The following is a 22848-nucleotide window of genomic DNA, read 5'->3' as shown; positions in this document are numbered from 1 at the left end:
AGGCAATAAAGATGAGTTTATAATTATTCCAGTATCATTGGAACTAAAGCCAGACAGAAGAACAGGAGGTCAAAGGACTCTTGTATTAATATCTAGTGGATTTTAGGAATCTTTGTGTTTTCTTCTGATTTCAGCCATTGGAGTCAAAACTTCCAATAGAGTGTTATAAATACCAGGGGACATTTATAAACCCATTGGCCATCGAGATAAACAGGTGTGATTAATATAGAGCAACTAGACTCTGTATCTTTTAGCAATTACATAAATTACAATATGTAAAAAAGATAGCGTTTGGAATGTGATTGAAAGCCATCACTGAACTCCAGAAGAATGGACTGAAAATGAGTTTCCAGTTTTGGGTTGTGTCCCTCAAGCCAGTATAGAAAATGGTGGGCCAACTTAGGGACTTACGCGTACAGGATACTCGATCCACTGAAAGCCTGGGTGACCTTACACGTGCATATGCTCTCTGCGGTCCCAGCCTGGCCTTTCAAGGACACTGTTCCTGGTCTTTGGAGATGCTAACCCCTCAAAACTAATAGAACTCTCTTCTCTTTTTGTCTAGGAGGTATAGTCCTTTATTTTTAGCTTACTCTGAGGTTAGTGCGAAGAAGGCTGATGAATCAGTATTTTGTGATGAGAGAAATAGTGGATGGCAGTACTGTGGAAATGGCCAAAGGCACTTGACATTTCCTTCATTTGTGCTCTGTGATGACTTGTGCAAAGTGGATCCTGCTTTCAGAATAGTTTGTAAATTTTATACCAAACCCTAAAGGGTAAAAGCTTTTTTGGGGGGTGGGCGGGGGGGAGTGTAACATAAAAGTGAAATGAATAGGAGATGAAACTTTTAAAAAGGAAATTGGATTTATAAATGGGCTGTATTAGGGCAAATTTTTAGAATATTCAGTTACTACCCATTTGTATACAATTATCGTGTATTTTGGTAGCTAATGAAGGTCTATCCAAGTAAAGAAGGACAGTGTTTGACCTAGACAATGGACTTGTTGGCATGTGTTCAGTGCTCATACTCTCATGGGCTTTTCCTCTTCACATCAAGCAGACAGTCCTCATCTCTTGTATTGCTTGGAAACATGGTACTGTGATGAAAATACCTGAAGTTATGGAGCCCTTGCCCTAATATTGAAACTGATAACACTGACATGTTTATTCTAACCCCATGATGGTATTTGAGACCCTAATCTCAACGGTTGTTCAGCTGCCTGGTCATAAAATCCATCTGAAACTCCCATTTTGAGAGACATCCTATAGATAAGGAGGCATGTGTCATTTCCAGGGAATAACCCATGCTGCTTAAACTTCCAAATAGTGGGAAAGGGAGACAGCCATGATCATGTAGCCCAAGGACCTGGCCACCTTATTCTCAGACAAGACTTCAGACACTGGTCATAAGAGTGGTTCCCTGAAGTGAGAAGGGAAAATGACCCAGAATGGCAGCTGGTAGCATTAAGTGTTTCTTTGCTTTTAGGAAGCATGAATCTTTGGAGCTAAATATGACCTTAAATCATTTAGTCTAGGCTTTAGAAGGACATGAGATAGAATGAAGGAACAGAGTTTATACAGAATAAACTCAAAGTCATGGAATTAAGGGAGCTTTTTATGGTTTTGTTGATTTTTATTTAATTTACATCTTGCTTCTATGGGTCTAAAGTGTTCTAAGCACTTTAAAAATATTAACTCCTTAATCCTCATAGCAACCCTATAGGGTAGACACTAATATTATCTTCAGTTACTGATGAGGAAACTGAGATACGCAGAGGTTAACTAAATGAACCAGAGTTCCACAGCTAGCCAGGGGTGAAGCCAGGCTTGCAGTGTATCCTGTCTAATCCACCTCAGTGCTGCCCAGCTAGTTATTGGCATAACAGGGCCGAGAGCCAGCTCATCTCTTTGTTGCAATCCACTGACTAGGCACCAGTGGTTGTTCTGAGGTCATTTAAGCAAGGCAGGAACATTATGCCAAGAGAGTTTAGTTTCTCTTTTAACCAACTTCAACAAAATATCATGTAGAGATGAGTGTTGAGGTCAACAATTCTCTAGTCATTGGCTAAGCTTTGGAATATGTTGTGTGACCATGCAGCATGTCTTCTCGGGTATTAAGGAAGAAATCAGGTGGGTTAGAGAGGTGGCTTGGGAATTGGAAAAGTAGGAATAAAAAATAGTGTGTGAGTCTGCAGATGGATAAGCATTGGTTGTCTGTTGGTTGGTTTATTTATTTACACTTTTCTTGATTTCATTAGTATCTTTATACTCTCATGACCAGTCAGGTAAGCTGTGCCACTCAGAGCCCATGAAGTTGGACCTTCAACCTTAGGACCTCAGGAATTCCCTTGACAAGTCTCCTATTTTCCCAGTTTGTGGCTGAGATACCAATTATAGGATGCATTTCCTACTGATCTAGAGGCACTGGTTTTTACTTTTTCATTTCTTCTTGAGACATCCTACCTTAATCTCAATTTATTTCCTTGAAGTATGTGCTTTTGGTTAGGAAGGAGACATTTAATTCCAGAGGAAAATTATATACTAATGTATATAATTAAGCATCAAGGAGAATGCAGGAAGATAAGAACTTTTTTCTTTTTTAAAATTAAGATATAATGGGCCGCCCGGGTGGCTCAGCAGTTTGGTACCGCCCTCAGCCCAGGGCGTGATCCTAGAGACCCAGGATCGAGTCCCGCGTCGAGCTCCCTGCATGGAGCCTGCTTCTCCCTCTACCTGTGTTTCTGCCTCTCTCTCTCTCTGTATGTGTCTCTCATGAATAAATAAATAAAATCTTTTTAAAAATTAAGATATAATTGACATAACATATATTAGTTTCAAGTGTACAACATAATGATTCAGTATTTGTATGTATTGTGAAATGATCACCACAATAAGTCTACTTAGCATCCATCACCACTCATAGTTAAAAGTTTCTTTTTCTTGTGACAAGAACTTAAAATCTTAAAGTTTAAATCTCTTAGCCACTTTCAAATGTATAATACAGCATTATTCACAGTAGTTACCATGCTATGCATGACATCCCCATGACCTATTTATTTTACAACTGGAAGTTTGTATCTTTGGACTTCCTTTACCCATTTTGCCTGCCCTCCTCCCCCAGCTCTGACAAACACCAATCTACTTTCTGTTTCTATGAGATTTTTTTTTCTTAGATTCCACATATAAGTGAGATCATATGGTCTTTAACTTTCTCTTATCTAATTTATTTTTTTTATTTTTTAAAAAGATTTTAATTTGAGAGAGAGCTAGCAAGAAAGAGCATAAGCAGGGGAGAGAGGGAGAAGCAGGCTCCCCACTGAGCAAGGAGCCCAATGCAGGGTTCAATCCCAGGACCCTGGGGTCATGACCTGAACTGAAGGCAGATACTTACCCAACTGAGCCACCCAGGCACCCCTGACATTTTTCATTTAGCATAACGCCCTCAATATCTATCCATGTTGTCATAAATGGCATGATTGTCTTCTTTTTTGTGGCTAAATAACATTCCAGTGTACACATGTACCACATTTCCATATCCATTTATCCATTGATGGAGACTTAGTTCTCCTCTGTCTTGAGTATTATAAATACTGCTGCAATTAATAACAAGGGTTCATGTATCTTTTCGAATGCTTTCATTTCTTTCAGATAAATACCCAGAAGTGAAATTGCTAGATCATAGTGTGGTTCTGTTTTTAATTTTATGAGGCCTCTCCATACAGTTTTCCATAGTAGCTGCACCGGTTTGCATTCCCACCAACAGTGCACAAGGGTTTCCTTTTCTCCACATCTTTGCCAACACTTGTTATCTCTTATCTTTTTGATACTAGCCGTTGTAACAGGTATGAGATGGTATCTCATTGTGGTTTTGATTTGCATTTCCCCAATGATTCATGACGTTGAGCATCTTTTCATGTACCTGTTGGCCATCTGTATGTCCTCTTTAGAAAAAGATCTATTCAGATCCTCTGCCCATTTTTTAATCAGATTATTTGTTTGCTATTGAGTTTATATATTTTGGATATTAACCTGTTCTCAGATATATGATTTGCAATTTTTTCTCCCATTTGATAGATTGCTTTTTCATTTTGTTGATGATTCCAAAAGATAAGTTTTGTACACAGTTGGTGGGAGTAAATCAGAGTGCAATTTGGCGGTAACTAGTGTAGGTGGCAAGATGTCCTCTGTAAGCCCAGCAGGTCCACCTCGAGGTATGTGCTCTGGGTGCTTTAGAGTTTAGAGCAGTGTGTGTTCTCCTCAATGTGTGATATGCACATCATAAACGTTTGTTAGCCATTTGTTTCCAGTCCACAGGGAGATAGGCACAGAAAATGAGAAAAAGCATTCATTTACTTTTTTTAAAAGAATTTTTTTTTAAGATTTTATTTATTTATTCATGAGAGAAAGAGAGAGGCAGAGACACAGGCAGAGGGAGAAGCAGGCTCCATGCAGGGAGCCCACCGTGGGACTCGATCCCTGGTCTCCAGGATCAGGTCCTGGGCTGAAGGCGGTGCTAAACTGCTGAGCCACCAGGGCTGCCTGAGAAAAAGCATTTAGAAGCTTTTATAGCAATTTGACACTCTACCACACTAAGAGTGTGACTTTGTATTTTATAAAATTGATCTGAAACAGATTGGAAATTAGAAAAACAAGTCCTTGACTCCCTGACCACAGGTAGTTTGGGAAACACTGCCCTAGGAGAATTCTCACAAATAGAGGCCTGTACAGGACTGCTTCAAATAAGTGTATGTGTGTGTGTAACAACCTAAATATCCATCCTTAGGAAAATGTGTTATGAGCACCATAATATGTCCTATGCAAGATTATTATTCAACCATTAAAATGAATCAACTAGATCTACATGACTGAACATGGATAAATCTCTGATAATTTTGAATTAATGAGCATGTTGCAAAATGATACCTATATTATGACAAGTATATAAAATTTAAAAATACAAAATAATACTATATTTCCATGCAAAGTAAATAGCTAACAACATGAATGGGAAAGATGCACACCAACTTCAGAACAGGATTTAACTCTGGGAAGAGGAAAATAGTGGATAGGATTGTGAATGGATGAAAAATATTATATATATATAAAATCTCTTATTTCTGTTTTTTAAAAGCTGAAGCAAATATGGACCAAAAGAAGTTTGCATTTATCATATCCAGGTGGTGGGTACCTGGTTGTTACTTTTTTTCCTTCTATTTTTCTCTATCTTAAAAATATCTCCTAGTAAAACCAGCCTCAGAATATGATTTTTTTTTTTCTGATCCATAAAGCAAGTTGAACATACTAGAACATCCAGGGAACTTGATTACCTACAATGCCCAGGGACACATTTGTCTTCCCAGTGTGTTAAAACCAGGTATTAGCTGTATGGGCAGCTTCGGTGCCTCAGGGCTGTAGGGGAGTCATTAGTTCAGAGCCCTGGTAGAGATGCCTGGGTTCTGGTCCCAGCTTTATGACTAATTCATTTGTAACAATAGTTCTCATATTTAAACCTTCATTGCCTTACCCATAAAATAAGACTGAGACTGTTTTCAGCATTGAAATTTTATGACTTAAATAAATTATATATAAATGTATATTTGAAATGTTAAATAGACTAGCAGCTTGATGCTCCTTTTACAATAATCGTAGAGGCTAAACGAATATATGGAATGAATGCAGATGTAGAAATAAGATTAATATATGTGCAGTATTTGGGCACCTGGGTGACTCAGTCGATTAAGCATCTTCCTTCAGTTTGGATCATGATCCAGGGGACCTGGGATCCAGCCCCAGGTCAGGCTCCCTGGTCAGCAGGGAGTCTGCTTCTCCCCCTACCTCTGCCCCCACATCCCACCCACACCGCTCATGCTCTCTCTCTCTCTCTCTCTCTCAAATAAATGAAATCTTTTAAAATATATGTGTGTGTGTGCAGTGGAGTCAGATCTGGACTTAAGTCTTGCCTGTCTGCCACTCACCAACTATGAGCCTTGGTTTCCCGAAACACTCTTGATTTTCTATTTCCTGTGACAAGAATCACAAATAAATAGCACCTACCTTAGCTTGGAAAGGTTGGATAGCAGTCTTATTGTTTCAGTTGTCACAAATCAGTCATGAACTTATAGGGCTGGAACGGCACTAAAATAAAATCTCTAAAGATGAGATGAGCATAGCATGCCGATTATCCTTTGAAGCAGTAATAAGGAAAGTAGAAATTTTCTAAACGAAATGGTGCCACATTCTTCAAAATCATGCATTCAAAGTAATTTAGTAAATTTCTTTTTTTTTTAAGATTTATTTATTTATTTATTTGTGATAGACATAGAGAGAGACACAGGCAGAGGGAGAAGCAGGCTCCATGCACCCGGAGCCCGACGTGGGATTCGATCCCGGGTCTCCAGGATCACCCTGGGCTGAAGGCAGCGCTAAACCTCTGAACCACCCAGGGATCCCTAATTTAGCAAATTTCTTAAGAAAAATAGATCACAACTATGTGAGGTGATGAGTGTTACACTATTGCGGTGATCATTTCACAATATATACAAATATCAAATCATTGTGTCCTACACCTTGAACTAGTACAGTGTCATGCGTCAGTTACATCAAAGCTGGAAAATAAAAGCGAAAATGGGCAAAACCCAACAGAGTGATTTAGAAATGGTCCCGTCTCAATTCAGGACCCTCACTAGATGAATTATAGATTGCTTCCAACGCTTGAATCCTCTTTTATGTGGGCTGCGATCAAATGGCCCTCATTGTTTACACAGAATAAACTTGAGACAGCAAAAGTGAGAACATGCTTGATTTTTAATTTGTACTTTGTCATTCGTATTCTTGCCGTTCATTTGGACAGAATGCACCAAAGCGGGACCCCGTGACAGCAGGGAAGGACAGTCAGTCCAGATTTGCATCTGTGAATCTCGAAGTCAGGCTCTGTTTTGTGATGGAGCAGAGAGCGTGGACGGTCACCTGCCCGGCCTACTAACCAGCACCCAGTTAACGTGGTTGTCCTCTAGTGCTGCCAACACAGTATGTGCTGATTCAGATTTGAAGGCTTGGTTTCATAGAGCCATGTGGTGTCACAGGGGTCTGGTGAGTGAAAAGCTTTCCAGGTTTATCAGCAGAAAGATAACAGAAAGGCCCTGGTTCTACAACCGGTGCTGGAGAGATGTTTATCACCCAGGCTTCTGAGAACAGGAGTCTGACCCATACCAAACACTTTAGAAATAATGTCAACATACCCAGGACCACAGCCAGCAAGGAATTCCCTGAGATAAGATTACAGTTTTTGTCCTTAAAGGGACGCCAACCATGTCAGTGGATCCCCGAATATTCCCTGAGCAGAGCAACCCTGTAAATTATCCTTCATACCAGGGGCCTGTAGGACCTCAATTTCTGGGCTTCTAGATGCAAACATTCAGGTGACGTTTTCCAAAGTACACACAGAACTTTAGCAACATCAGAGAAAGTCTCCACAGGGTCAAGAGCCTGAGTTTGGGACCCCTCAAGATCCATCAGTTGTAGAAGCTGGAGACAGCTCTCTGTTGGCAAAAGTACTCATCCGCCTTCTTTTGGGATTTTGTTTCTTCTCTGTTGGCTCTGTCTAGGCCAGAGGGCCTCTAAAAAGCCAGGTTAGTCCTCAAGGCTAGGTCTAGGATGAAGTCATTATAGGAAAAGGTGATTCAGTCTTTGAGAGGAGGAGGTGTGAAAAACCACTGCGGTCATTTATTTCAAGACCTAGTCATGTGTTTGATTTAAATATCAGTATGCAAACCGGCACGGGGTTGGTGGGGGAGAATGGGGGGGAGGTGGACCCATGAGGGGTCTGCAGTGCTGGTCAGGGATTCTCCTAAGACCATTTTGGTAACGAGAAGCAGCAGACGGAGAGAGAACTCACCTCTGATTTGTCATCTAGACACTTCTTGCTTTGGAATGCCTCACTTTTGTTCCTCTCTAGCCCCGTGGGCTGCCCTAGTGCGGCCTTCTGGATCCTGACCCCTCCTTCTCAGGGCTATGCCATCTATAGTCACCAGATTAATTAAAAGAAACCCTTTTCATTGTGTCATTTCCCAGGATAGTCTCACAACAGAGGTCACACACTCCTAGTTTATTGTTAAGTGTCCTTACTAATCTTTCCATCCAGTTTCCCTCTTGGATCTCCTCGGGGGCTGTGTTCATTATTTTTCAGTATGGGTGCTGTGGTTCCCTCTATCTCTCCCTTTTGAAATCTCTTCTCCCCTTCTCTCCTCCGACACAGCTCTTTCATGAAACCCTTTCAGACCGGTCCCTCCTACACTGATCTGACCTTCCTCTGAACTCTGCTAGCTTATCACCTAGAGTCCATACCAGCCCGGTGGCAATCAGTCACATTCCGCTACGTGAATTTGTCTTTACGTTGCACGCTCTGTCTTGCTCCTTCGCTCTTCTCTTTCTTTGCATGTGTGCGGGGCAGGGGGCTAGATAATGAGTCTTTGAAAATAAAACCCAGGTTTTATATGTCATTAAAATATACTACCTAATAGGTGTTCCATGACATTGTTATTAGTTGGTGATTCTTGCTCAGGATCTTGAATTTTTTTTTTTTTTTTTTTTTTTTTTTTTGTCCATGAAGGTAGGAGGCTTTGTCTTCTGTTCCTTCCTATATCCATAATATCCATAGCCCCCAGAGCAGTGCCTTGCATCTTAAAAATTGAGTGAGGATCGGCTGTTGACCTCTAGAGAGGGCTGCCTTGACCAGGGTCTGCAGCTGGCCTTGACGTTTTGCCTTGTGTCCCAGCTTCCTGAGGATGGACCGGGCCTGCTCCCAGCCGACCACCCGCCCCCACCCCCCCATGCATCCCCCACTGCCTCTGACGTGGCTGTGTCTGTCTCTTCTTTCTTCTCAGATGCATACTCTCATTCCTCAAGTGAAAACGGAGGCAAGTCTGAGTCGGTGGCCAACCTGCAGTCTCAGCCCTCCCTGAACTCCATCCACAGCTCTCCCGGCCCCAAGCGTTCCACCAACACCCTCAAGAAGTGGCTGACCAGTCCTGTGCGCCGGCTCAACAGCGGGAAGGCAGATGGAAACATCAAGAAGCAGAAGAAAGTGCGAGATGGCCGGAAGAGCTTCGACCTGGGATCTCCGAAGCCTGGGGATGAGACGACCCCTCAGGGAGACAGTGCAGATGAGGTACTTATACATCAGGAGGGGGCTTCTGGCCTACATCCTTCCTGGAGTTTTGTGAGGCGTCCTTCCACAAGGACATCCTTCCGCGGGGTCTGTAAACCAGCCAGTCTCTAGTCCCCAGTAGTTTGTGTTCTTGAGCGCCAGCGATCTGAGCGTTCATACCAAGACCTTGCCAGTCTGCTGTGTGATCAATTCAGAGACTCACCAGCACCTAGAATTTCTGGTAGATAAACAACATTTTGCCAGATTTGGAGATAGGGGAACATTTTGGTCACCTAATCCCCCGCCTCTAACTAAGGACTACCTTGAAACCTGCTAATTGAGAATAAGAATAAAAGAATGTGGACCATCTCTCTTGGAAGGAGAAGGCTATGCTGGGCGAGTATAACTGTTTTCAAGTATCTAGACCAGTGCCACCTATGAAAGGGAAGAGACCGCTCCAGGTTGCTCCAGCAGGGAGAATTATATGACCAACAGGTGAAGGCTCGCAGGTTGCAGCTCAAAGAGGGATTTTAAGGGAGGTCAACCAGTGATGAAGTGAGCTGCCACGAAAGGGAATAGACAGCCATGCTGGAAGGGGTCGGGAAGATGACCTCACGGAGCAGGCGGAGAGATCTCTGTATTAGCTGAGAGGTCAGACTGGGCGACCTCTGAAGACCCATTCAAAGCTGAGATCCTGTAACTATCCTGCGGTGGATGTGGTTTAGTTGAGGGATGAGAGCTGGGGTTTGGTTTTTTTTGTTTGTTTTTTTTTTCTGGCCAACTAACCTGTTCTAATCGTCGATGTGGCTAAGAGGTGCTTCCTGCTATGTAACCAGACTCTGTTTGTAATTTTATGCCACCTGCCATTTCTCCCTCTGAGAATGGCAGTAGAGCCTGGTGATATTCAGGTTGTGGTTTTAATAGTCCTCCAAAAGCTTAAAAAGTCAGGCTCTCTCTGACCACTCTCAGCTTTTTCTTTTCCTGACTAATTAGTGAGGGAGATGTCTCTCGTGTGTGTCCGCGTGTGTGTGTGTGTGTGTGTGTGTGGAGGTATGTTTTCCCCCATTTGAACCTCGGTGTCCTTTGAGATAAGAAGGTGCCCCCATTCCACAGAAGAGGACAGTGAGGCTGAAAAACATAAGGATGTGTTAAGGAAAGACGGTATCTTATATGTTGCTTTCTAGAAAATTCTGAGTCCTGAACCATTGGTATCTTTAACTCTGTGAAACCTGGGACTGTATGACTAATGCTGCTCTTTTGTTCTAGAAGAACAAGAAAGGTTGGGGCGAAGATGAGCCAGATGAAGAGTCACACACACCCCTCCCTCCTCCCATGAAGATCTTTGACAATGACCCTACACAGGACGAGATGGTAGGGCTTCTCTACTTTCTGACTTGAAGGAACCATGTATAATACATGTGATTTTGTATTGTGTGCGGGGCGGGGGTAGTAATACTCTCTCTTTTGTTATTTCTCTGAATTGATGGTAATAGAGACCCCACCTATATGTGGTAGGTGTCCCCTCCCCTGGCCCTGGACGTCTGACTTCATTCTGGGCCACGTAGGGGGCGTGTGCAGAAGTCCCAGAGTGGGAACCCACCTGGCGTCTCGTGCCCCTGATGAAGGGTAATGACTTTGTCTTTGGAAGCTGCAGGCCCTGAAAGGAAGGGTTTGTCTCAAAAGGAGTCTGAGGCCATTCCAGGCCATAATCACTTCATTGCATAGATGTTTTAGTTGATCGTTTTCCCTAGACTCAATTCCAAAATCCCTATAATGAACAGAAGCTTCCGGTCAAGCCCAAATTCTGCAAGTACCACATGAGGGATGGAGACGCCGCTAAGGGGGAGGGGTTGCTGACAGAGGTGGGAAAACCTGCGTGCAGGTTGCCACGTGCCTGGCTTTACAAAATCCCTGCGAGCCTTCACACCACCACCTGGGATCCGGTTCCAAAAGTCCTGTTTGCAGAGGCTGCAGCGTTTCGTGGTCATAGGCCCGTTCTTGTTTTCATTCCCTCTGCTTTGTATTTGGATCCTGAACCCGCAGACGGTAGCTGGGGTCTTCCTGGGGCTGCGCTATAGGGAAAGATCCTAGGACGGTGACAGAGATACCCCCCTCTGTGACCCAACCATGAGAAGTGCACGGTTGCAGCCCCTCCTAAAGTGATGCTGCTGGCCCCGGCTCTTACCCGTTGGAAGGAAGACGAGAGGGAAGCGTGGTGCGATGCCCATCCTACATTCCAGGGGCAAAAATGCCCATGCCTCACACCGAGGTCAGCATGGGAACCACCCCACTGTGTCCCCAGAGGCCTGTCCTTGTAAACTGTCCTACAAACAGTGAGAGCATGTGCGGGGTAGGCCGCTCGAGTCACCGTATCGGCCTTCCCACGCGGCCCTCTGCACGAGGTGCCAGCTTGCATGAGATAAGGAAAGGTCACGAACCCTCCCCCTCGAATTCCCTCAAACACAGCTTGTTTGGGGGGAAAAGGATGTTATGTTGTTTCTGGATAATCTTTAACTGAAAAAGCGGACTTAACCCCAGATGTTTGTGTAGCCTTTTTGTTAGCCAGAAAGAGGGCAGATGGCAACAGTGCCTTTGTAGACACACACTAACCCTCCGCAGCCCTGCCCGTGTGATTGCTGTCCATTTGTTTTCCTGAAACATTTGGTGAGCCCCAGAACTTTTAGCAAACGGAGTTGAACTTATTAGGGTAATTTTTACATTGTCTACCAGGAATTTTTAAGTCTTACCTATTGTAACGTCACACGATCACCTTGGTTCTCCATGTTCCCTTCTAATATTTGTTCAGATGCGTGTGTGTCTTATTTTTATAATTTTAATATGCACCTGATATGTTCAATGTTTTATTCAGCATTTTCTAAACTCTTACTAATGTTACCTTCATAACTATAATTTTAATAGCTCGGGAGTATTTCACTTATCTGATATACCATAATTTGCTTGACCGGCCTGTTTTGGGATATACTGGGCTGTTTCCAGTTTTGGCGACGCTAGCCAACACGGCTACAGATCACTCTGTACATACAACATTGGTTCTTTTGACTTCTGTCCTTGGAATGAGTTCCCAGGGGTAGGATTACTAAATCAAAAAGTTGATAGCTTTGGATTTCCAAACAGACTTAAGCTCCTTTCCTGCATTCCCAGAAGAGAAAAAAAAGACTGTTGTTATATCTAATTACATTTGCGTTTTTTTTTATAACCCCATGTCAGAAACAAAGACCTAGAGCGACTCTTAAATTAGACAAGTAGCTTCCTTTAAAAAAAAAAAAAAAGATTTTATTTATTTATTAGAGACAGAGAGAGAGAGGGAGAGAGAGGCAAAGGGAGAAGTAGGCTCCATGCAGGGAGCCCGACGTGGGACTCGATCCCGGGTCTCCAGGATCATACCCCAGGGTGAAGGCGGCGCTAAACCACTGAACCACTGGGGCTGCCCGTAGCTTCCTTTTTGAAACCCTTCCCCCTAACTGACAGGACACACTTGAAGCCAGAGCATGGACAGGACATTCAGCTTTTTATCCCTGTTGTAATCTATGTCAAAGATTGAAGAAGTATGTGTCCTGGGCCCTGGGAACACAGCTGCCCTCTGCTTTGCTGTGCCCTACATGCATGCAGGGTGAACCATTCCCTCCCACCCCCACCACCCAATTTCTTCTCAAATAGGAAAAGGAAGATAAAAACCACCATCCCAGGAAGCCCTGGTGGCTCAGTGTTTTAGCGCCTGCCTTCAGTCCAGGGTATGATCCTGGAGACCCAGGATCGAGTCCCACATGGGGCTCCCTGCATGGAGCCTGCTTCTCCCTCTGCCTGTGTCTCTGCATCTCTCTCTCTCTCTATTTCTCTCATGAATAAATAAATAAAATCTTAAAAAAAAAAAAAAAAAAAAAACCCGTCCCTCCATGAGCAGGATTCCCCAAACCGTCGGCCAAACAGCCACGTGGACCAGTCAGTCCCTGTTGCTGGTACAGGCTGGATGGGGGCAGCCCCTTGGCTTGAGCCTCCTTTCACTGTGAATCGGATAGTCCCTGGTGACCCCAGTGTGAGATACACAAGTCCTTGCTAAAACCACTTATTACATCCAGGTGTTCCAGTTCAGGGGCCTTGCCACAAGCAGCTGTGTTGGTGGAGGTTTGTGTGTGCACACGCGTGCGTGCGTGTGCACACAGGTGAGTGGGCAGGGGTTTCTAGCTTCCTGGTCTTTCAGTGCTCTGCCCTGAATTTTCACTTGATACGCACTGAAGATCTAGACTTAAAATTTGTATTTAAGTAAAGCAAAGACAATTTCTCTCCTCTGGGCATGTTTGAGGCCAGGTTTATGGACTCCTTTCGTACCCTGGAACAGCAGCGGGCAGCCCTTACCTATGGGCCTCCCAGGAACGCCGCAAACCCTGCCCTCAGCTCCTCTGGAGGCCTGCCTACGGAGAGCCCAGTCCCATCCCCGCTTTGCCGCTGGCCAGGATTCCTGACAAGGGGTCAGGCAGGCCTGTCCCGCACCCACACCACCTCCTATCTCCCTCTGTGATCTCCTGCCTCTGAACTAAAGCTTTGCTCCCTTTGCCTGCCTTGAGCTGTGGACTTGCTGTTTTCTTCCTAATTGCTATTCCTCATTCCTTGCTAATCTGCTTTTCCTTTGCTGCTCAATGTCTTGCAGTCCTCCTCTTTGCTAGCAGCCCGGCAGGCTTCCACTGAAGTACCTTCTGCTGCAGACCTTGTCAGTGCAATAGAACAATTGGTCAAAAGCAAGCTGGTAAGTGGGGGTCCTGGAGGCAGTTCTGTGTGTGTCTCACCCCCATGTGGCTCCCAGGGCCTGGCCTTGGTCTGCCACGGCCTCCTGTGTACCTATCCCCATTCCTCCTATAGGATTCTTTCTAGCTAATGATGGTTTCCAAATACCGGTGCTTCAAAGTCTTTGGCCTTTTTTTTTTTTTTTTTTTTTGAATGGGCATCTGCAATGAATCGGCCCTTTTGGGACTGTGGCATTGATGAAAGGAAAAAAGTATCCAAGACAAGATAGCCTCTCTGTGAGCCCAGCCCGCTGGCCCACAGGGACGCAGCAGCATTTGGTCAGTGACTGGTCAGCCCTGAATCTAACTTGGCCACTGAGACCCAGAACATGGATTGGGTCTTTGAAAACACCAGGTAATTTTATTCGGGGACCCCAGACAATTTTCTAGCTTGCAAACTGGCCTAGCTTGTGACCGTCTCAGGGGCCAGTCAGACCGCTGCAGAGAAGGGTTATGGGTCTGGCTGCTCGAGGGTTTTGGCGCCGTACTGGTGAAAGAGCTCGTTTTCGGTTAGTGCTGTTCCTCTAGCCCACGTTTTCACGTTGCCGCGTATCCCCATGATGACAATTGGGAGCTTTTTCCTTGCCCTGCACCCTCATCCAGGTCGCTGGTTTGGTTTCTCCTGCGACTCTCATTAGGATAAATGCCTGTGCTCCTGCTAGACTCTGTTGGGCAGTCCTGTAATCAGCACCATTTAAACCCTTCTCCCCTTGGCCCAGGAGTGAGAGGAAGATGCTGGATGCTGTGCAGGAAAGGCTGCCTGATGGCAATTCTGATGACAGTGACTCCCTCCCCAAATCTCCCACCTTAGAGAGCGCCCAGGAAATTTAACACAGAATTTTCTCCTTCTCCTTCTAAGTTTTCCTTCCTACGTTAGAAAGGATATCTCAGCTGATGTTTTAGTAACTGCGTCTAACTCTTGAGGGTGGTCCACTTTCCCGTCACCCCCCACCCCCCCGCCTCGCTGGTGGGAGTCTCTTGGGCACCGTCCTTGGCTTTTCAAAGCTTGTCTCTCTGACCACTTCCCACTTGCTTCCCCTTTTCTCTCCACACGGACCCACACCCCCTCGTTCTCCAGATACGGCTTAACAATATTGTTCCTTACAAATCATATCATCCTTTGTCTTTTCCTTCACATTTTCCCTTTCACCACCTGACCCCTGACCTCAGGCCTGGACTATTGCAGTAGTTCCCCTGCCCCGGTCTGCCTCCCTCCTGGGCCTCGTCTCTTGGCGGGTCTTCCACAAGCACCTCTATTGCCTCCCTCCTCGGTGAAAGCGCACACGGCCTCCTCCCTCTTGCCTATGGGGTCATCTCCAGTGTGGGGGTGCCTTTGGGTACACAGGACACTTTATTGAGGTACAGGAAAACAGTTGTTGAATCTCCTCATCTCATTTAAAAACGATTCAGGTATATTTTATTATGTGCATAATGATAATGCAGTAACACAGAGATGTGATTTATACATAAGTTCCATGTTTTGGCAATGCATGACCAAAATTGTGTTTACTGATAGAGGTAGATGATCAAACTTTGGAAATCACCGGCCCACGGATAAAATTCACACATATCCAATATTCTCGTGTTTTTTTAGCCAGCCTACGACGACTTATTTCTTCTGGTAGATGGACTCTGCTCCAACCAAATGGTGTTCCTTACGCACTTGGCTTTCCTCCCTCCAAGTTTCTATTCATGCCGCCCTACTTCTCTGGAATGTTCCCCCTCGTATTTTTGCTTATCTGAAGCATAACAGTCCTTCAGGACCCCGCTGGAATCTCATCTGCCCAGAAGGGCTTCCCCGACGAGCTCTGCAGCCCTATGGCAGTTACTGTGTAAGCCGCCCACTGCCAGGGACAGCCCTTAGAGGGTTCTGTTGGGTTATTTGTTAAAGCACCTCAATCTTTTCATTGTCTTAATCTTTGCAGCCTCCCTACCCGGCAAGATGATTGGTCACTTAGGACATTATTTTCCCCTCTTCCATGAGTATATAGGAGGCTTTTGCGCACACATCAGTAGACACTTGTTTCCAAAAGGCTATATTTTTCTATATTTTGGATTACTTTTATCCTGCTGTGACTGCTCACCTTAGCACTGCTGGGAGTCCCTGCAGGCCTCTGGTTGTGTAATCGGTGTATCTGGTGTTAAACAGGTAAGTGCCGCTATTGAGAAGTCCATGAGAGCAGGTTTCCCAGAAGAGAGGAAGTGTGGGGTGGCGGTGGAGCAGATCAGCCCTGTAATAGGCTCTCGACAAACATCTATCAGATGAGTGGTTTCTCTGTGGTACGTTCCCACAATGAGAACTTTAATTTCTTCTTCCACCAATAACTCTTTCTTGAGGACCTGCAATGAACCCAGAATTATAGAGATTTCTTTGGCCAAACAAGTAAAACCAAGCCCATACCATGGAGAGGAATGAGGGAGCGTTTGGTTTGGTTTCTCAGAATCTTCTCACCAAAATTTGATCATTTGTCCCTCCCTTTATTTTTTCCTCCTTCGCATCCCAGGACATACCCACTGGGGGATAGCAAGGAAGCAACAGTAAGTGGTTGTTTCCCCAGGCGTGTTTGAGAATCCCGAGTTGCATTTTTACCTCTGAGACTTGTATTCCTCTTCATTAGCTCTGTGGCTTAGAAAAGGGAAGACCTAGAACCTACGAAAGTCCCAGAGTTTTTATTTGACTAACGTACCACAGTGTGACAGCTGCCAAAATAGCCACTGTGATCATAGGCCAAGTCAATGAAAGTACAATGTACAGTCAAGGAGAATAATAGCCCCATTGTCCTAAAAGGTCTTCAGCCCATACCTGCCATGAGCAGTGTGTGAGTCATGCATCAGGTTCTGAATGCAGCATTCTGCAGTGGTCTTGAACTCCGTGGAAGGGCCCCGGAGGAGGTAAACAGTACCATGTGGTCCCTGTCATTTGAAGGAAAGTTAAAGATACTGCGTTAAATTTGGGGAGAAGTTAGGAGAGAGAAGGCTCAGGAGAGCCGTTCCGGATTAATTGAGGACTGCCATGGGAAAGAAGGGTTCATCTCACTCTTTGCTGCTCTGGAGGGTGGAACCTAGACCAGGGGGTTGGAGTTATCTTAGTTCGGTATAAGATGAGCTAATAAGTTTCTTTCCAATTTGCAGAGTCTGGAAATTTCATAGGAGCATCTAGCACACTTGGATTTTTATATCTAGGGCTTGGATTCTTTCTTTTTTGGTTGCTCCAGAGATAGCACCAAATTCTGCTCCACCCAAAAGCCTTGAGACCCTTTGTGTCTCGGAGTCCCAGAGCCACCCTTGGTGCTTGATGGCCACGTGGTCATGACTGTGCCAAGGCTTCTGCCCCAGGGTTGCTGGCAGGAAACAAGGATAGGGGTTCTCCAGCTCACCTACAGTACAGACAAACCCTTGAAGCTCCCCCAGAACTCCTTTGGCAAGTCCCTCTGGACATCAGAGGACACTTCTGAGTTCTCATCTACCAGACTTGGTCTTTAATCACTGCTTTTATTTGCCAAGAGAAGGTGCCCACCCACCTCCCCACAAATATATCTCACACATGTTTTCCACGTTTTGTGTTAAGATATTGTCTCTAACTCCAAGCCTGGAGTAAGAACTCTTCCTGCTTTCCCTGTATCGTTTTCCTTTTTATTTATTTAAGTAAACTCTACCCCCAACATGGGGCTCAAACCGATGACCCCCAAGATCAAGAGTCAAGTGCTCTACCAACTGAGCCAGCCAGGTGCTTCCCCCTGTGTGATTTTTAATAAACCTTCTCCTAGACCTGAGGATGGGTGGTGGCAGTGGTGGGGGTGTAAGGAATCAGACCTGGATTGTAATTTCTGCCTCTGCTCCTTATTGCTTAGCCACAGGCAAGGTACCTAGTCTCCTTGGGCCTCTCTTTTATCTCCTTTATCAGCAGTGATGATTCCTTCCACCAGAATCTTATCTTAAAAGGGATACCATGATGATTGAGTAGGTGTGAATGTGCTTTGTACAATGATAAGCAAGCATCCTACAAATGTTAGCTCTTAGCCACCTCGTCTGTGTTGTGAATGTCAGAAGGGAGCAATGCCGTCCCTTTCTTCCATTACCACGTCCTGGGCCATGAGGACACAGTATTTGTCAGCCAATAGGTTAGTGGTTGGGTGAACAGGGCAGGGTAATAGCTCAACAACCTATATGATTTGGTTTTATTCCTCAAGTTTGAGGAACAAGAACTTCCGGGCCATGTGAAAAATCTCATGTGTTTCTAAACAGCCACAGCATTTCACAGCCGGCCTGACGTGAAAGATGAAGCCTCTAGAAAGAACACTTCCTCTCAGAGCCCTTATCCTCATGTAGGATGTCACAGTAGTTCACTGGGCTTCAGATGGTACCAGTGGCCCCTTGACTGATAATCCTTTGCCTTTGGGGTAGGGGCTGGCCGGGATTGAGGTCTTATTCAGACTACCTGGTAGCCTGGCATCCTAAAATGTGTCTACCTGCTTCCTGCCCTCTGGTTCTCCTGCTTTGATAGCATTCACCTCCCTGGGCCAGCCCTGTGGGGCACCAAACATGGCTAGGGCCAAGCTGCAGCTGTGTATATGTATGCTTTGCCCTCCTCGAGGTGAGTCGGCCTGCTTCATCAGTGACAAGGGAAGAGGGAAGGAAAGAGACCAGAGGGAAGAAAATAATGGCCGCATCACACCCATGGTAGAGGTGTGTGTTTTGTGGCACTGGGTGCCTCTGGCCTCCCTCTATGGAAAAGGTTCCTGAGCTTGTTGAAAGTTTCGATTTTCACCAAAAAAAAAAAAAAAAAAATTAAGAGAAAGTCACAAACCTGAAATGTATTTGCCTAAACATGGCATTTCCTTCTATACAGTTCTCTTCCCCATCCACACCCTTAATTTGCCTGGAAATAAGTACAATCTAATTTTGTCCAGAAAATAGTATATAAATTTTTCAAACAGGGTTGGGCAGCTAAGAGGTTGGTGTGGTGTGTGATGCTGGAGCAGCACCCTTACCTGTTGTTTTATCAGATGACTTTTGCCCTCTCCCCAAGAGCCCCATGGTACATTCCGTAGATTCTTGGACTTCTACTATGTGCCAACTCTGATCCAGCACGGAACCTTCCTTAATGAGGCTCAGTCTAGAGTCAGTGCTCAAAATGCTCTCCTGTCTGGACTGTTGCAACATCTCCTTCCTCAGATGTGCAGTCTGACATCTCTCTACATGACTACCGGATGTGGCCTGAGCCCCGAGCAAGGCAGGAGTCCTCCCTGTGGCTCCACAGCCCATGGCTCATCAACCAGCCATGCTGCCTGCTTCCCACCAGGAGCAGCACAGACAGTGGCAGGTCACCTCCAGTTGCCCGTGGCTGGGCCCCAGGATCCCCACTCCAGCTCTGGTAGCCAGGTCCTCAGAGGGAATTTATTGCATTTGAGTTATAAGCATTGAAAGCCAACACCATCATGAAGCAGATTACCCAGACTACCCAGCTTAGCCAGACCCTTTCTTTCTCTCTTCTTCCTCTCACTGCCTCTGCCCTGCTCACCCCCTCACAGAGACTCTTTCCCCAGACATAATTTGGGCTTCTTTGCTCATAGAATAGGCCAGGCAGGAGAATATGGAGCATATTTCCTTGTGTGACAATTCAGACTCCTCAGATACCCTTCATTCTACAAGGTTGAAGATGGACCGTGCCAAGCTGGATGTTCCACAGGAGAGCCTTGTAGGCAGAGGTGTAAGCCTGTTTGCCCGGGGCCTTCCAGTAAGCATCCTGCCAGCCAACAGGCTGCAGAACAAAGACTATAATGGGACAATGGGACAAGGAGGAGGGGAAGTAAAAGGCCTGTAATCAGATCAATCACCAGCCGGGTCCATCTGCCTGGGAGCCTGTCTCTGGCGATGGCACCAGGGAACGGGTCACATGTCTTGAAAAGCCTGCCTGTCCACTGGCTTGTCAGACCCCAGCACCAGACACTCTCATTTCCTTAATAACTGGTTACAGATCCTGAATCTATAAATTTAGCTAAACTCTCCTTGACCTTTCTGTATTTTTAGCCTATGCTGCTTCTCAGGATAACAACTTCCACGGTGGATTACTTGTCCTGACTTCATGTCAAGTTAAAAGAAATTCTGTCAAACTTGAAGACACTATCTTCTTAATTCTAGTTTCTGGTGTTGGTAACAAGTCATGCTCAGCCCTCAGTACATTTTGTTGATTTGGCAGGTTGGTGGGGAGGAAGGAAGTTGACCTCTCTTCTCAGCTTTAAATTTTTCAGCTTTACTTGAGTTTTTTTTTTTTTTTAAGATATATTCATTTATTTTAGAGTGAAAAAGAGAAAGGGGGGGGGCAGAGAGAGAGACTCTCAAGCAGACTCCCCCACTGAGCGTGGAGCCCAATGTGGGACATGATCTCAGGACCCCAAGATCATGACCCAAGCCAAAAATCAAGAATCGAACACTTAACCGAGACACCCAGGCGCCCATCTGCTTTAAGCCTTAATATCTACCACCTGTTCTCATGTAATGAATGACCCACTGGGCACCTCATTTGCTTTTTGTTTCATTCCCCTGGACGTTTCCTGCTTTTATTCGTCCTGTCTTGAACTATAGCAGCTATGAGAATTTAGACAGATACTCCCAGTGCAGGTTAACCCCATGCTGAATGAAGCCTTTTGTTTCTCCCGCCTTTTTGGAGACTTTTTGATCTTTATGACTTTTACCCTTAGGGCTGATGTTTTCAAAGACTTCCAAAGTGAAGCCTTTCCTTTGAGCTGCAGAGGCTGTTGTAAAGAGGCCTCTTGTGTGGGTAGTTTGGATTAGACTCCCATGTTTGTCTTAGAATTGCTCACCTTGACCTTGATCTCCAGGCTTACTGTTTATCCACATTGCTTCTGCCAAGTTCCATAATGAAATGCTAAGTATCACTGTGTGATCTTACTTTGTGGACACCTGTAAAAATGCTAAGATTGGCCTCATTTTCGAGTATCCTTCTTGTTAAAAGCTCTGAGGCAGGGGGGAGCTCATCATTGTAGAATATTTTTAATTTGCCAACGGATTATACATTTATTGTCTCTGTTCCTTAGAAATCTGTAGGAAGGAGAGATCTCATTTGAAAACTGAAAACAAAACAAAACAAAACCCTGAAGCACACAGGGAATAATTGCAGCTGTCTCACTTAAGATCATCCAGTGACTAACAGATCTGGGGTTAGAATCCTTTGCCTTTAACTCTTTCTAGAGTCTTGTAGCTTTACTTTTACCTTGTTTCTTAATCCTGCAGCACCTTAATTAAAAGAAATTAAAAGGATTCATGAATGAAAGAAAACCCTTGGTAAATAACCTTAGCAAAGATATTTTTGGGAAAGGCTGAATCTGCTGACCTCTTCCTGTCTACGTGTCATCAGCCTCTTGGGGAAAAAAATGTAACCAATTTAACAAACGTGAGTTTACCCAACTAGCTCTCCTGTCACTACCCTCCCCTTATCAGTTGGGATTTGATGGCCCCACGAATGATTTTCTTTTCTGCTTCATTAGTGTGGAATTGCAATGATTAGCTTAGCCTCTGCAGCTCTTACCCAGAGATAAGTCACTTTGATGATTTTCATTATGTTGGGAAATTGGCAGCACACGACGCCAAGTTCATCCTGATTGCCGGAGAAGGCGGCCGCTCTGGGCAGTCTGTTGCAGGGAGAGAGGAATACCCGGCCTCCTGGCACTTCACTGATGTTCAGTGAGAACAGCCTTGGCAACTGGTCTACCAAGCTGGCTGCTGCTAGATTGGAGGGGACACAAGGGCCTCCAGATGATTTTTCAATATACACTTCCCTGAGGCTATTTTTCTTCTCTTTTCAGACTCTAGAAGGAGGTTCATACCGGGGAAGCTTGAAAGACCCTGTAGGCTGCCTGAATGAGGGGATGACCCCACCCACACCTCCTAGAAACTTGGAAGAAGAACAGAAAGCCAAGGCCCTGAGAGGCCGGATGTAAGTGACTTTCCCCAGATTCTACCCTAGTGTGCATGTGTATGCTGGACAGTGGACTAAGGTCGGAGGAAGTTTGGGCAGAGGGGTTCCCCTCACTCTATTTCCATTGATACCATTCATTCTAAGTAAAGATGACCTGCATCTGTACAGGGTAACATTGGGATAAACAAGGCACTGCAGTGGCACTGACTTTAAGAATTTTAGGCTGAAGCATCATCAGGGAGATAGCAGCTGTTACGGATAAAGTGTGCATATCACCAAGGGCTGTGAGAAACTTAAAGCATGCTGATAAAAGGAAAACAACAAAATGCAGGGAACTATGGGGCTATTCCTATGGTCCCATATTAGAGAATCCACGGTAGAAAGTCTGGTAGAGTTTCACCTGAGGATCCATTTCTCAAAACGTAGAGAAGTCCTAGATAGGAAAAGCATCTGTTGTGCCAGCTGGCCAGGGCCTAGCTCTGTTCCTCTAACGGTTTCATTTAGTACCCATTTATGGGCTTTGCTCCAAGAGAACCTCTTCACTTTTTAAAATATAGTTGGGGATAAATACAATTCACATTGCAGTCCATTTCACGAAAGCCCATATTTTATGCAAGGGTTGAGTTATCCACTCTGATGTCGAGTCTGTCTTCTGTCATTTGAGATGATTAAGAAGATATCAGATACCAGCAAGGCAAAACCACAATTCCTCCAAAACTTTAGTTTTCTTATCTTGAATTTGACTCCATGTTGGGAGCAGAGCTTGATGAGTCTTGGACGTGGCCTGGTGTGTGAGAGATCGTAAAGCCCAGAGAACTGGTCCCTTTGCTAATTAGTCCGTCCTTCTCCCTCAGACTCATTCCTTTAGCCTGGTCACAGACATGAAGATTAACAAAACTGAGTGAGGCCAGGTCCTTCTGTTGCCTGGAAGCAGGCAAAGTGACCATTAATGACTTTCTTTCCTA

The 22848-nt window shown here is 45.0% G+C and overlaps 1 protein-coding gene across 28 annotated transcripts in view; it reads left to right on the top strand.

Moving 5' to 3' along the window:
• KALRN (kalirin RhoGEF kinase) overlaps nucleotides 1–22848 on the top strand; it is a 657335-nt gene that overhangs the window by 572703 nt on the left and 61784 nt on the right. For 19 of the 28 annotated variants that reach the window (XM_072811625.1, XM_072811621.1, XM_072811616.1 and 16 more), the window contains 4 exons: nucleotides 8883–9166; nucleotides 10412–10516; nucleotides 13812–13907; nucleotides 21771–21901. In XM_072811625.1, coding sequence (XP_072667726.1) covers nucleotides 8883–9166; nucleotides 10412–10516; nucleotides 13812–13907; nucleotides 21771–21901 — 616 coding nt within the window. The remainder of the gene's footprint in view (nucleotides 1–8882; nucleotides 9167–10411; nucleotides 10517–13811; nucleotides 13908–21770; nucleotides 21902–22848) is intronic. The other 9 variants (XM_072811618.1, XM_072811617.1, XM_072811645.1 and 6 more) reach the window with 3 other exon arrangements.

Source organism: Canis lupus, chromosome 35, assembly GCF_048164855.1.
Source record: "Canis lupus baileyi chromosome 35, mCanLup2.hap1, whole genome shotgun sequence".
Lineage (NCBI taxonomy): Eukaryota > Metazoa > Chordata > Mammalia > Carnivora > Canidae > Canis > Canis lupus.
This window is presented reverse-complemented; position numbering and strand designations above follow the sequence as displayed.